The sequence below is a fragment of the Cupressus sempervirens genome, chromosome 10, assembly GCF_028749045.1.
Source record: "Cupressus sempervirens isolate cs-2001-9-10 chromosome 10, ASM2874904v1, whole genome shotgun sequence".
In the NCBI taxonomy this organism is placed as follows: Eukaryota; Viridiplantae; Streptophyta; class Pinopsida; order Cupressales; family Cupressaceae; genus Cupressus; species Cupressus sempervirens.
Window position 1 is genome coordinate 521,763,996 of NC_143127.1, and position 15,056 is coordinate 521,779,051.

The following is a 15,056-nucleotide window of genomic DNA, read 5'->3' on the forward strand; positions in this document are numbered from 1 at the left end:
ATGTGAAGAAAACCAATAACATTATGGAAAGTTATCATTTATTGTTTTTTAAGCTCATTAGAAAAATACAAATCTCATGTACTAAGAAAATAAAGTTATCGTTTATTGATTTTCAAGTTCATTAGAAAAAGATAAATCTCATGTACTAATAAAAGTTGAGACTGAAAGGAAGATTGTATTCAAATCTCATCACAAAATAGATGCTGGTTTTCCAAATTTTAAATTACTAGAGAAAAATGAAAGTTCTCATATCTACATGTTAATGTGCTTTTGGAGGTCTTAGAGTGAAACATTTATTAGCCAAAAAATTTATACATAAAATTCAGAACTCAGTATCGATGAGCTGAAGTTTCCTTTTTATTGGTCAAATACAAAAAGTTGGACCAGTTCTAAGTCAGTTGCCTGTCTAGACTACCCAAGATTCTTCAAATACATTTATGACTTCTCATTTCCTCGCCCTCAACTTGTTTGAGAGGGTATGAGCAGGACCGTTCAACTTATTTGTCATGTAAAGAAGAATTAGGCCTCAATGCAAAACAAATGAATTCCAATACAAGCATTCTACTTTAAAAGTATATGAGCTTTAGTTGCTCGGTGAACAATCTAACTTACAGCCAATCTGCACCCAGTGCTTGGTTGCTATCCATGACCATTAGAACGTACTGGGTATACCAAACATCCATTATGACTGGAAAAGACGGAATTGCTGTTCAAAATTTTGAGGCTGTCAATAGAACTGTTGGTGCTGCTGTCGCTGTTGTTGCAAAAGTACAGATGCTTGTATTGGTTGTTGTACAAGGATCGTTCCCTCACCTTGCTGTGATGGAAGACCATTTGCCTGGCATGTTTGTGACTTAGCATAAATAAGTCCTTCCTTGGAAACTACAAACTTTTCTATTTGTTTTGTAAAAAAATATGAATCGAGTGTAATACAACTGTTTTCTTAGTAAGTGGAAAGTAGTAGTTTATATGCTAAAGATTATTATAGTAGAAAAACTTAAAGGGAACATCTTCTTGGATGTAAGATCATTTTCTGTATGAGAAGTATTTGCCAAATCATCATACTAAACTAATACAGAAATATAAATTAAATCTCAATATTATGATATCGACTTAAGAAATTCTATCTTAAATATAAGTTGTAATGAGTAAATAGAACAATATTTTCTACAACTGTCACTGAAATCAAGGTAACAATTTAAAATATTGATAAAGCATCAAACCAATTTAATATTGCATTTGGTGTCAATACAAGATCACATAAAGAAGCACAAATCTTAAGAATAACAATCTGAATCTTTTTTGGTATTCATTGGTAATAAGCTTCCTTCAACTACTGTCAAAGATTGAGGGGCATCTATCACAGTTATTAGGAGACCTGTACCCTAACCCCTGGTACTTAATCTTATGTACCAAAAATACATCCAATTAAGTTTCTTTGTGCATCCTATTAATGTCCCCTGAAACGAAGAGAGTTCCAATAGATCCTTTCCAACTATATCACGTAAATTACATAAGATTTTCTGTAAGTGCTGAAATCTGGTCGACAAAAATTAGTACTATACAAATACACTAGTAGACTTCTAATTTTTTTTCTCCTAGAAATTTTACAAGTTTCTTTGGTTGTAGAGAAGTTATTTAATCCCACAGACGTAAGAATATAAAGTGAAACAATAATAAGGCTCTGATGAGTACATTCATTGAACTTTTATCATTTGCTTGAAAATAAAATCATCTTAAAGGCTCTCCTTACTATGTTTTTAATAATAATTGGATTTGCTCCTTTTGTTGTCATATATAGATGATTTATGGTTTTAAATATGTGTTTTACTATTATGAAAGTGATTGTCAAATATCATCATTGAAAATGGCTTTGAATTTTACTAGTTTCTTTGGTTGTAGAAAAGTTGTTTAATCCCAAAGAGGTACGAATATAAAGTGAAACAAACAATAAGGCATAAGATATGTACATGCATTGAAGTTTTTATCATTTGATTGAAACTATGGTCATCTTCAAGGTTCCCCATACTATGCTTTTAATAATAATGGGATTCCCCTCCCAGCTTAATTGCCATTTCTAATGGTTTTATATATATATATATATATATGTTTTCATATTATGACATTGATTATCAAATATCAATATTGACGATGTGTAACGTCCCCCTTTTCAGTTCTTTATAATAACGGGACAACGTTCTTATTGTTTCAATTGCCAAAGACTTCTTCGTCTTAAGACCTTTACTCTTACCAGCTTTCTTGATACTATGCACAGTTAGAGGGCCAACAATCCTTGCATATATCTTCATTTATGAATGTAATTGTAACGGATTAAAGATATACTAAGATAAATTGAGATGGTTTCCTGATCTGCAAGATGGATATGTTTATGACTTATCCCATCTCTATGGACCCTGTTTTAGGCAGTATGAAAGATTTATCTCGATACCAGTATGTTGATCAAATAGCTGCTCAATGAATATGTAAATGATATATGATGTGCCCGAGCAATATGCAAATGTACAGTATATGATCCCTATGTAGATTGGTTGTATGCCAATGTGATGCACACCTGATTGTATATAATTTCTAAATGCCAATCATAATGCCTTCCTCCCCTGTTACTAAAGATGCTGTCTTTGATTTACAATTATGTGCTCAAAATTTGAGTTTGAAAATAGGAAATTTTCTCCTTGAGTAAATTCAATTGAGGAAAAAGAGTAATAAGATGTAAGTCTTCTCTTTATTGCCTTACAGTGGTGATGTAATTTGCTGTGTTTGATTTGACTTTAGAAGTCTGTAGAGTTGGAGATATTCTTCCCAACTACTATCCTTAGCATAGGCAATCAGACTTGATGGGGCAGTATGCTCTATTGTGTGATCCAATCAAGGTGAATTTATAATCAGAAATCAGTCAATGCCCTTCCAATGTTGCTTTGATACTCAAATATGTGGTGAGATGTAGAGCTGCAACACTTCACAGATTACATCTTTTTAGAATAAACAAATTAAAGCCTTTGGGCAATTAATATACATTGTATACATAAATAATTACTGCCAATAGTCACTGGAGCTTATAAATGTAATGACAAGAATTATATTTGATTATTATCCTTGTATGAAGCCTCAGGAAAGTTCTAATCTTCTTCTTTAAGTGCTGAATCAGCACATTAATAATATGTTATTCACCACCCAAACTTCCGACTCTTGGGCTGTCCATATTATTGATGTTGTGTATTTAACAAATACCACACCCTAGAAGGGAGTAATATAGAGAAATACCAAGTCCTGCACACCATTTCTACACCAAGTCCCAAAGAAGTTAATTTGCGTATCTCTCTAACTCAACTTGGCAGCTCCTGACTACTCCCTTCTAATCTCACATTCTTCCTAATCCATTGGAAGAGCGCAATCAGGTTCTTAGCTCTTTGGGAACCTCTTGGCACTCTAGTTACCTCTATGGCCATCCTAGAAAAATCTTTAAGCTAGTTCACCATCTCATTATGCTTTATCTCTTCCCCAAGACTTATGGGAACCCTATTCTTTGGTGCATTCACCCTTACAATCTTTGGGAGCGACTTTGATTCTTCCCAAGACTTACTGATACCTATACTTTGGTGTATTCATCCTTATAATCCTTCGCAAAGACTTTATCTCTTCTCAAGCCGTATGGATACCCACACAAGGTGTATCTATCCTTATAATCCTTGGGAAAGATTTTATCTCTTCCCAATCCCTATCCATACCCACACACGGTGTACTCATCCTTATAATCCTTTGGAGAGACTCTATCTTTTCCTAGACCTTATAGATACCCACACAAGGTGTATACATCCTTATAATCCTTGGGAGGGACTTTATCTCTGTTCGAGCCTTATGGATACCCACACAAGTTGTATCTATCCTTATAATCCTTGGCAAATATTTTATCTCCTCCCAAACCTTACGTATATTGTTAGGTCCCAATTTTTGACCTAATTTAAAATACAGCCGTTGAGGTTCACATGAAGTCAATTGGCAATTTAATTTGATAACAAGCTAGTTGATCATTTATCACGAATTCATGGAATTGAGAAGATGGTTAACCGTTATGATTATTTATGATTAAATAATTTATTATGATAATATTATTGAACTGCAGAGAATTTCCTTGCAGGAAACATGTCGAAGGGGTGTAAGCATTGTCATAAAAGAATTAGGCACAGGAGCATCACCATCACTAGGCAGATGGGTTAAGGACCTAGCAACTTAAAACAGGATACATCTGTGGGACCCGCATGAGCTATTTAAAATAATAAATTGAGAAACATAAATAATTGAGTTAAAATATAAAATGTACCTTAAAGGATTTAATTTGATCTTTCACCTTATTATTATAATAGATATATCTATATACGTACATATAGATATAAAAATGAGATGGTGCCATTTTATTATAATAATAAAATGATGTCACCCTATTAATATATTTACATGTACATATATAAATATAAGATTATAATAATACTCCAGATATAATAACATTTGAATTATTATAATCTTCCAATCCTATTCTTTCCATTTTAATATTCTTGCTTTTAATCGATTAACACTTGGCATGATAAATCAATTTAATACTTGGAATTTTGAATCGACTTTAATCTTTTGTAATCAGAGAAAGCCAAAGAGTCTTCTTTAAACCTTTTTATATCATGAGTCGAGAAGAAGGCAGGGGATAACTATTTTCTCCAAGCATCCATCTTCCTTCATTCATGGGACCACAATTTCCTAGAAATCGATGTCCATGTTGTATTTTAAATAGTAACTATGGCAGTAATTTCTTTCCTACGAATTCTGGTTATAGTAGTGATCGGCTAGAAACCGTGAGCTATAATCACGTTGAGAAATGCATTCAAGATATCTTTTGTATGAAGAGATGGAAGGCAGTAGTTATATTTTCATGGCACTCGACTTATGTATTTCATGGCACTAGGCTTATGTATTTTCAAGGCACCTGACTTGTGTTTTCATGGCCTCGACTTATATTTTCATGGCACTGTTTTCCATGCTTAAGCACCCAACTGTCTTGTTGTGGAGGATACATTCAGTAATAACATTCATACACCTGACACCTTGTCTACAGTGATCTATATCTTCACCAATAATTACTTCTACCTTCAACACACCGAATTCATAATTTTATTTGTGACAATTTCCTACAATATCGTTTGTAAAGCTTTGATCAAGCAACCTGTCGTACAGGTATACTTGTTGGGGATAAAAGTTCCTATTCACTGTGGTGACGTCTTCAACCAACTGGAGGAAAACTGATTCCAATCAATTGGCAAGTTCCCACGCAACTCCAAATTCCCATCAGGTCATGTTATGACATTACCATAATATTTTATTAGTTTCCAAAGCAGCTAGTTAGGCATCTTAGATAATTATCATTTCAAGATTCAATATGAGATGCTACTTGTTCAAAATCCTTATTTCAGTCCTCTTTCCTTTCACAAGTCAATTTGATACAACCCATACAAAAGTGTCTTAAAGTATATTAATATCTAAATTGGGAATACTATTCAATGAATATGTTTTTTTTTTGACGCAATTTGTGATAAAGGATATTAAGAGAAAAATGCTCATGGCTTACACTAACAATGTAGCCAGGGAATGGTGAAAAGGTGTAAAAAGAGCAGAGGGCTCATAAACTTTTTAATGCACTTGGGATTCACTGGCTGTGTAGCCATGGAAAAGGGTGAAAAGGTGAGATGGAGTCTGCAACGACTTAGAAAATAAAAGTCAAATATAATACATTAAATCTAGACTAATATCATTTAATAGCTCATGCATGATCCTGCTATTGTATCCTCCTGTTGTCAAGTCGAATGGTGTGTTTAAATACCAGGATGCTCATGAGGTAGATGATAGATGTCCCATGTCTATTCTGGGTAGGGAGGGCCTTTCTCGTTGGAGATTGTGTGGGGAATAAGTTAAGGTCTAAAGTTGGGTGGTTAAGCCTCTGACAATGTTTCACCTCTTCCCAAGTTGTCAAATATACCACAGACAAAGATAAGCTTTACATTCAATTATTTGTCAGAAATGAGTATTTTTACTTTTAAGATGTAAATGCAAGACTAAGGTAAGATTAATTGAGTTTTATCATCGATACAATTACTTTACATTTAGTTGCGAGAAAAAGATTTGTCTAATGGAATGTTATATCAATCTTTCATTTATATAAGTAATAAATATGAGCATATCTTCTAATCTTATGTTATTGCCACAAGGGAAGGAATGATACAGTGGAATTTGAAGCCCTGATTGATTCAATGGTATTTGAAGCCCTAAATGATACAGTAGAATCCAAAGCAATAATTGATTCAATGGTATCTGAAGCCCTAAGTGATACAGTGGTATCCGATGCCCTAATTTTATATAGTGGTATTTAATGGTAACTGTCATTTGATTTTTGATATAACGGTATTGGATGGTAGTGGTTATATGATATTGTTATAGTGGTATTTCTGGACTAATCAAGGTGATTGCAGAAGCATTCTTACAATGATTTATTAGTTCAAATTCCATGTCATGTAGATTTTAATTTCTATAGTAATTCATTGATGGTGTTTTAAGTTCTTTGTTAAGAAATTTTGTCTAACTTTAACAGTAAATCTTTTTCACATGAACCTAACTGATATAACTGTCTTCCTATGAAATTGAAGTAATAACTGCATTTCTTTGAGTATGTTAACTGTTAATTAAGACCCGGGAAAACTAGTTGTTAGATATACCCACACAAGGATTACCCATCCTTATAGTCCTTAGGAACGACTTTTTTCCCTAGACATTATGGATACCCACACAGTTGTATCCATCCTTATAATTCTTGGGAGAGACTTTATCTCTTTCCAGGCCTTATTGTAGTGCATAATAATGTAATGTTATTATTAGCATTAGTTAAGTTATGCTGGGTCGAGAAGTTATGAAGCGAGGGGATGTGTTTGTTGGTTCAGATGGAGCCCAATTTTTGTGCTTCCATTTGCACACATTTTCATTATGGACCAGTACATATATTTCATCTAGTTTGCGGTGTGTTGCATGAAAGGGCGGGTTACTAATGACAATATGAAGACATGCTGACTTCTTGGTCACAATTGTTGAGTTTGTCTTATTCAAGAGTAAAGACTATTTTTTGTTTTAAAAAAATGAAAGAAAAACATCAATACTTGCCCTGGGTGTTCATTAAACAGTACCTTTCATTATTGGATGATTATTATGGTATTACAAGGCCATGTCTTTGTATATAGAAGGAAATCTCAAGAATTTTTATTACAGGGTCCCTTATTTAATATCAACTTTACCAAATGGAGTATGTGTATCAGCAACAGAGGCTATGGAGAAAGATAAGCTTAAACAAGGCTTGAGAACAGCAATGAGCATATCCGCTGAAGGAAATGGTTGCTTGCAGGATAGTCAATTATACAAGCTTAACGACAAAAGCCCAAAGATAAATCCAGAGTGCCTTCTTCTATGATGCAATTTTCAGATATTGTCAGCAGTACACCTCATCTGCAAGACGGAAAGGGAATGTACCCTTTGTCACCCGATCAAGTGAAAATTTGAAATAAAAGTGTAATCTTCAGCAGCCTTATACCACAGTATGGCAAATAGATGGCATTTTTCAGTTTTCAGAATGAGGAAGACTTTTTGTGTGACTGTGATGTATTCCCAGCTATGCCGCTTGCATGCCTCTGCATTCAAATATTCATGGAAGACCATTATTTTAAAGTTGCATATGGTTCTAATTATATGAGCGCATTTTCTGTAGACCTCGACATCTCAGACAGAGAGATAGATCCTGTCATTATCAAGTGATGCATATGCTGATCAAAGATAAGCATTACAGGTCAAAACAGATTACATATATATAAATAGTTTTAACATATGAAACTATAGAAATGGTGACAGCGATGTTTGAGGAAGGCACAGCAACCTCTCAACTAACAGGACTTGTGAATTTTTGGAGTATTTGGAACCCGACACACTATAGACGGGTTTTGCTGAAGAAAGATATTAAAATGCTGTTCCTTACAAATCGTTGCCTGACAATTCATGTCCAACGTTTTTCTTTTGTTTCATTGCAGAACATATGACATATGCATTTCAGGAAAATCTTGCTTGAAGTTGGGATTATGCAGATTCGAAGCAGTTCTACGTTTGAAGAAGCCCACGATTATGAAGTTTGGTGGAAATTTCATCAATTGGTTCTGGCTGTGATGTGATCTTGTACGGGTAGAAGAAATGTGATGATTTCTCCAAAGGAAGGCACTCACAGGAGTAAGAGATAGTGTCCAGTGTATAAACCACGAGAAGGATGACTGTCCTCGATGCAATGAATCACCAGAAGTTGGAAGAATACACGCAATGAAAGATGTGCAACAAAGGTCAGATGCCACAGGTTTATATCAAAACTTCTATAGGAAATCGAACTTTCAACAATATACAGTTGGGGATTAACCACTTAAGGATATAAGCATCTGCTGATAAATAAATAAATTATACTAAAGGAATGATACAACCACCAGTTATAATACAGGTTATATTAAAAAGAATTAAATATTAGATAGTTTCTAGATGAAAAGGTGCAAGTCTAACTGATACCTTTTCATTCTCTTAAGTATATGATGGAGAAATCAAACAATAGACCATTCAGTATACTTTTCAAAAGGCTCTTGACATTCCTTAAGCATATATTATTAGATTTCTCTTCTGAAGAGGATTGAAGTTGAACTAAGCCCCTGGATATTGAGATTATTGCACATACATTTCAAATACTGTAAGAAATTGTAAGAATTTCATTTGCTCTAAAAGTTAATTATTATATAGTTCGTCCTTTGAGGTCATTTTATTCTTTATTTATTTACAATTCATTATCACGATAAGTAGATCAAATTGTTCGCTGCTATTTAAATTTGACAAATACAAATATCTTGAAATATTATTGTTTTCTTTATTTGTATATATTTTGTTTGGATAAGGGTTGAAAACATCATAGACTGGTTTAAATACACATAAAAAGAAGCAATTTGATGCATCGTGATAACTGAATTGTTTATAGATACAATATAACTAATATCACAAAGTTGTATGTGAGAACATATACTTTTGACTCTATTGCCCATTTAAAATTCGGCATTGATCATTACATTGTTCATATTTCTCAATCTATATGCTGGCAATTTTCTAATCTTTTTCTTTAAAGGGTTTGATACTTATTTGTTTTAGTAATTCATTTTAAATTCTCCTTTTAGCAATTCACAACTCTACTAGAGTAATCAAAATTCGAAGATTAATATTCACCATTTGTAATCCAAAAGATTTTCCTTAGAATCTTGCCATTTAAGGAGATTGTCTTTGCATTATATCTATTCGCTATAAAATGTCTTGGATCCAAGTTTTGTTATCCAAGATCAAGTGTACAAGCCTTGGTTTTGTGAAGCCAAAAGTGCAAAGGATCTAAATCGAATTTATTGATTCTGTCAAGTTGGCCAAAACTGATTAGATATCCCAGCATCGAGCGGGCAAGGCTCGTAGGATTTTAATCAACGGTTTTGATCACCAACAGGTTCCCCCAACCAATCGACCATTAATAAGAACTTTAAATTATGAATAATGCATGTTGTTTTGGTATCAATAAAGAAATAGCATTCCCTCGCCATTCTGGTATTTTGGTACAAATAATGAATGCTCTATTGGTACTACTAAGTCTCTGTTATATTGTTTGAATATATGTTATATTGTTTTATGCATTGTGCTTTGCTAACCATTCTATATTTTGGCGCCATTGCCTAAGTTCTGATGTGGAGGTCGCCAACTAGGCAGGATGGAATAATGGGAAGACCTTTCCTACCACATACACAAGTAACAAACAATTACGGAGAAAAGGAGGAAATAACTAGAGAAGATCAGTTCACACACGATCTGGTGGCAACCTAGGAAGTTTCGATTGACTAGTACGTGCAAAGGAAAGCCCGTCAAAGAGCAGTTCCGGAGAGCACAGTACGTGACGAATTTTTACTACCACCAGCAGTGTACAATCTACTTGGATAGGTTCCTTGACTGTTGGCAAGGAACTTTCAATGTTCGTGTGGAGGAAGCAAGAGCCGAAACAGACAGAGAACGAAGAAGACAAGTACTCCAACAGGTCGCCAAAAGGTCTCAGGAACTAGAGGAGCGGGACAATCTGAGGAGGATAACTAGGCACTAAGCCAATTCATGCCCCTACTTCTGAATAAATAACCCAAGCGAAAGCCAGAAGAAAAAACCGAGGAGGAAGCCACTGTACGAACTTTGCGTCTCCACCAGCAAGAGCAAAGATGTCATCATCTAAGGGGATGGGTGGACCACTCTCAAAGTGAAGAAGGGTTGATTGAAAATGCAATAGAAGGTATAGCCAACTTGGCCATCTCAGAAAAAATTGAGGAGAAAGGAAGGGTGCAGGAATCTTGAAACCTCTACACAAAGACAAGAACAAAGCTCTAGCCTAAGGGAAGGAGATATTCTTGTACCAAGAACCCAAGAAACTAACCCATCAAGAGGGAGCATCCGGATAGGAGGGAGCCTCTCAATAGGAGGAAGGAGTGTCCCGTTAGGAGGGAGCATCCAGGAAAGATGGAGCATATCGTCAGTAGGGAGCATCCCGTCAGGAGGGAATATCTTGACAGGAGGAAAAAAAAGAGTAAAGGAATACCAATAGACAAACAAAAACTCCCTAGATTCATGGGAGAAGGCTTGGAGGACCACGTGTGTCATTATAAAATGTGCACAACAATATGGCAAGCCAATGGAGAGAATTATGAAGATGAGTGGCCAAAAGCATCCCTAACCACGTTAAGAGGTATAGCTATTGATTGGTATACAGACTTAAAGGTTGGGAAATTCAATCTCGTTCAAGACGATGATGAGGTAGTGACAAAGATCTATAATACAAGGAAAGGGAAGAATGAATTAGTCAAATCTTATTGCATAAGGCTAAAGGAATTAATAGGAAAACTCGACAACAAGACTGTTGATGGATTGAAAAAAAGGTGGTTTATTGAAGGGTTGACTCAGTCACTAAGAAGAAAAAAGAAAATAGTGCCAGCATCATCCTTTGCGGACGCTTGCACCCGTGCAATGGATACAGAAAGTGAAAACAAAACCTTCAAAGCCAAGGGGCATGGTAGTGAGAGTGAAAGCTCAAAAGAAAGTGGGGATGACTCCAAGACCATTTAAGCTTTGAGGAGGGATATGATAAGGTTGATGAAAGAGGTAGCAAGAAGTAAGGAAGAGAAAAGAGAATGGAGAGAACTATGGTGCATGTATTATGAAAAAGAGGGCCATACGAAAGGAACATGCCAATGTAAAGCATTTTGTGATATCTGTTAGGTATTGGGGCAGACAATCAAGGACTGCCCTTAGAACCTAAAAGCAAGGAACACACAAGTATTCTTCACCTAGGGAGAACAATCCACACCACCCTCCACCCCTCCCCGAAATACAAATAGGGAAGCCTCACCTGGAGGATATAGCAACAATAGGCGAGGGAGCAATAACAACAATAATAACAACAAGAATAACAACACACCCCAAAGAGCAATCTAATATGATTCTAAAGGAAGACCTATGATCCAATGTAGGCAATGCAATGATGGGAACATTTTGCACAAGACTATCTAAATAGCAGAGGACAGAATGAAGGAACGCTATGTAAATGGTGCGGACTAGGCAATCATGAGGATGCAACTTGCCCTAGACAAAAAGGGGTGAACATGCTTGATATTGCAGAACCACAGAATGAAGTATTAGCCATCACAAGGATGCAAGCTAGGAAACTTGAATATGTGGATGCGGCTAAAAAAAAAAGATTTCAGGAAGCCAGTAAGGACATTAGAAATAATATGACAAAGGAAGGAGAAGCAAGTATGGCTAAACTCATAAACAATCAATCGGTACCAAACGTCATGAAACACGTATTGGAGACCACCTTCCCTGTAAAAATTGCAGATCTATTAGAAACACTACCTCAATTGTGAGTAGCAAAAACATAAGGAGAAAGTATCAAAGGCGGCCCCCAAGGAGGAGCACAAAGAGGAAGTGCAAGTAGGAAAAGAAACTAATACCTTGTTCACCATAGGAATGGGGAGGACACCGTATAAACTATCAAATACTATTGTCGATGAAGGCTCGGGTGTAAATGTCCTATCAAAGGAAACATGGAAGGCAATAGGTTCCACCTATACTCTGGCCACCCATATTCCAACTGGTGGGTGTAGACTAGCATGGAATCAAGCCAATAGGAACCCTAATTGGGAAAAAGGTAGTAATTGGTACACAACAATTCCTTCTGGACTTTATGGTGATTACCTTGGAGAAGAAAGGGTACGATGCGTTGTTGGGAAGAGGATGGCAGGTCACAACAAAGCCCACCCATAATTGGAAGAGAAAAACCATGTCCATAGAGATACATGGCAGAAAGTACACAATAGACCTAAGGAACCAATCCGTGAGTTAGGACCTGATATCGGATTCTGAGGCAGAGGGTGAAGACGGAGAAGGGTGGACCACGACTGCTCTGGCTAGGGGAGTGCTCGGAAGATGAAACAAGCTCCCTTAACGGCCTATTTCACTAGTAGATGGGAGACTATGATGTATTCCAACTAGAGTGTAATATGTTGCAAATCCAAGAAGCTAAAGAAAGATACCCAAAGAGGACTATAAGGAATACAGAGAGGGAGAGGGAACCACAACCCTTAACAATAAACCAGCACATATATATGAGGAGAAAATAGGATAGAAAGAGGCCAAGATGAAGACAGTAAACCTAGGTGAGAAGGTCCAACCCAAGGAAATTCTCACAATGGATGGTTGGGACCTGGTGTTGAAGGCAATAAGCTTTTAAAGTTTTCTTTAAGCATAAGAGCATCTTTGCTTGGATGTACAAAGACTTAAAAGGACTGTCCCTGGAATTGTGTGTTCATCGATACCACTGATACCAGGAGCAAGACCAATATGCAAAAGACAATACTGAATGAATAAAAATTATGTAGCCAAGGTTCAAGAAAAAATCACGAAAGTGCTTGAAGCCGGGATAATATTGAAAGTTCATACCAGTCAATGGGTATCTCCTATAGTCATATCATTGAAGGACGATGACCAAATTTGGATGTGTCGACTTTAGATGCCTAAATGCGGTAACTATAAAAGATACTTTGCCAATCCCTTTTACTAATAGAATCCTAGAAGAAGTGATCGGTCATTAAATCTACTCCTTCATGGATAGGCATTTAGGATATAATTAGATTAGTATTGCTGAGGAGGTTATGCTAAAGACTACATTTGTGGTTAAAGATGAGGTGTATACCTATAACAGGATGTTGTTTGGGTTGTGCAATGCACCAGCCACTTTTCAAAGAATTGTACTACTTATTCTCAACAATATGTTGGTAGGAAACTTCAAAGCCTTCCTGGATGACTACTCTATCTATAGTGGAAAGGAGAATCATCTCAAAGTCATTAGCGAATGCATGGATCAATGGCAAAGAGCAAGGTTTGCCTTGACTCCTGATGAAATGCAGACTTCTTGGTCATATACATATAGTATGCAAGAAGGATTCAAAACATATCTCGAAAAGATCAGGGTCATTCTAGATATGGAGGCTCCATTGGATGTAACTAGTGTTGAGTCCTTATTGGGGCACGTAGGGTACTACTGGAGGTTTATAAAAGGATTTGTGTAAGTATCTTTACCCTTAGAAAATCTAACCAGGAAAAAAGAAAGGTTTTGGTGGTAGCAAGACCACGAGGAGGCTTTTCAAGAACTAAAATAGAGACTAGTAGGTACTCTGATCCTCATATACCCAGACTGGAGAAAAGAATTCTGCATCCATGTGGACACCTCTAATTATGCAATAGGTGCCACTCTAGCACAAACATGGAAGGAAGGGTTGGATCATCTAGTGTATCATCTATGCAGTTCAGAAATTTAGACATCACTTATTAGCTACTCCATTTACATTTTTGTTGACCATCAAGCACTGATGTATCTAGTAGACAAGCATGTGATTCAGGGGAGCGTAAGTAAGTAGCTAATCCTTTTGCAACAATTTACTTTTAAGATCATAGTCCGACTAGGAAAAAGTCATGTAATTGCAGATCAATTATCAAGAATCAAGTTAGGAGAAGCCTCTGGAAGCGGACTAAACGAAGACTTTCTTGATGCTCACCTATTTCAAATAGTCGTACTACCCCAGTTGTACAAAAGGATTGGACAATATCTATCAACTGCTACCTTTCTGAGGGAGATGCTAGCAACAGAGAGGAGAAAGATTGCACTCAAAAGCAAGACATTCAAATTGATTGAGGGATTGGTGTATAAGATGGGGCCAAATGAAGTGCCAAGGAGATGCAATTGGAGGAGGAGATCACAGGACTCCTAAGGGAATCACATTAAGGGCTCGTAGGGGGCCGTATGGGACCGGATGCTACAGCCTGGAAGGTATTATTGGCAAGACTATGGTGGCTCACACTCTATACAGATGCTCGGGAATGGATCTTGTGCTGTGACACATGCCAAAGGGCAGGCAAACCCCTAAAAAGAGATTTCATGCTATTATTTCCATCACAACCACAAGAATTTTTTGAACGTTGGGGACTAGATATTGTAGGGCCTTTGGCTGTTAGCAGTAACCATGGATGTCGATACATAGTGGTGGCAACAAAATATCTTACAAAATAGGCAAAGGTACAAGTGCTCCTAGATAACACAACTATCAGTTCAGCTAGATTTCTTTACAAGCAAGTTCTAGCCAGATTCGACATACTACTACAGTTGACAAGTGACAGAGGAGTACACTTTGTCAATCACACAATCAGAATGATGATGAGTAAAAAAAATTCATTCTTTTTTCAGTCCATACTATCCAAGGGCAAATGGTCAGGCAGAATCTACTAATAAAATATTGGTGACAATTTTGTAGAAAACTTGTGGAGTCGAAAAAAGGAGATTGGGAGGAAAGACTCCCGACAGTCATATG

The 15,056-nt window shown here is 36.3% G+C and overlaps 1 protein-coding gene across 2 annotated transcripts in view; it reads right to left on the minus strand.

Annotated features, from left to right (window-relative positions):
* Positions 1-279: 279 nt before the first annotated feature.
* The window catches only part of LOC149534939 (putative histone-arginine methyltransferase CARM1), a 305,777-nt gene continuing 291,000 nt past the window's right edge, over positions 280-15,056 (minus strand). For both annotated transcript variants that reach the window (XR_016356983.1, XM_089804488.1), the window contains one exon: positions 280-838. Coding sequence is in view for 1 of the 2 variants with exons in the window: in XM_089804488.1 (XP_089660614.1) it covers positions 728-838 (111 nt within the window). In the remaining variant the exon portion in view is untranslated. The remainder of the gene's footprint in view (positions 839-15,056) is intronic.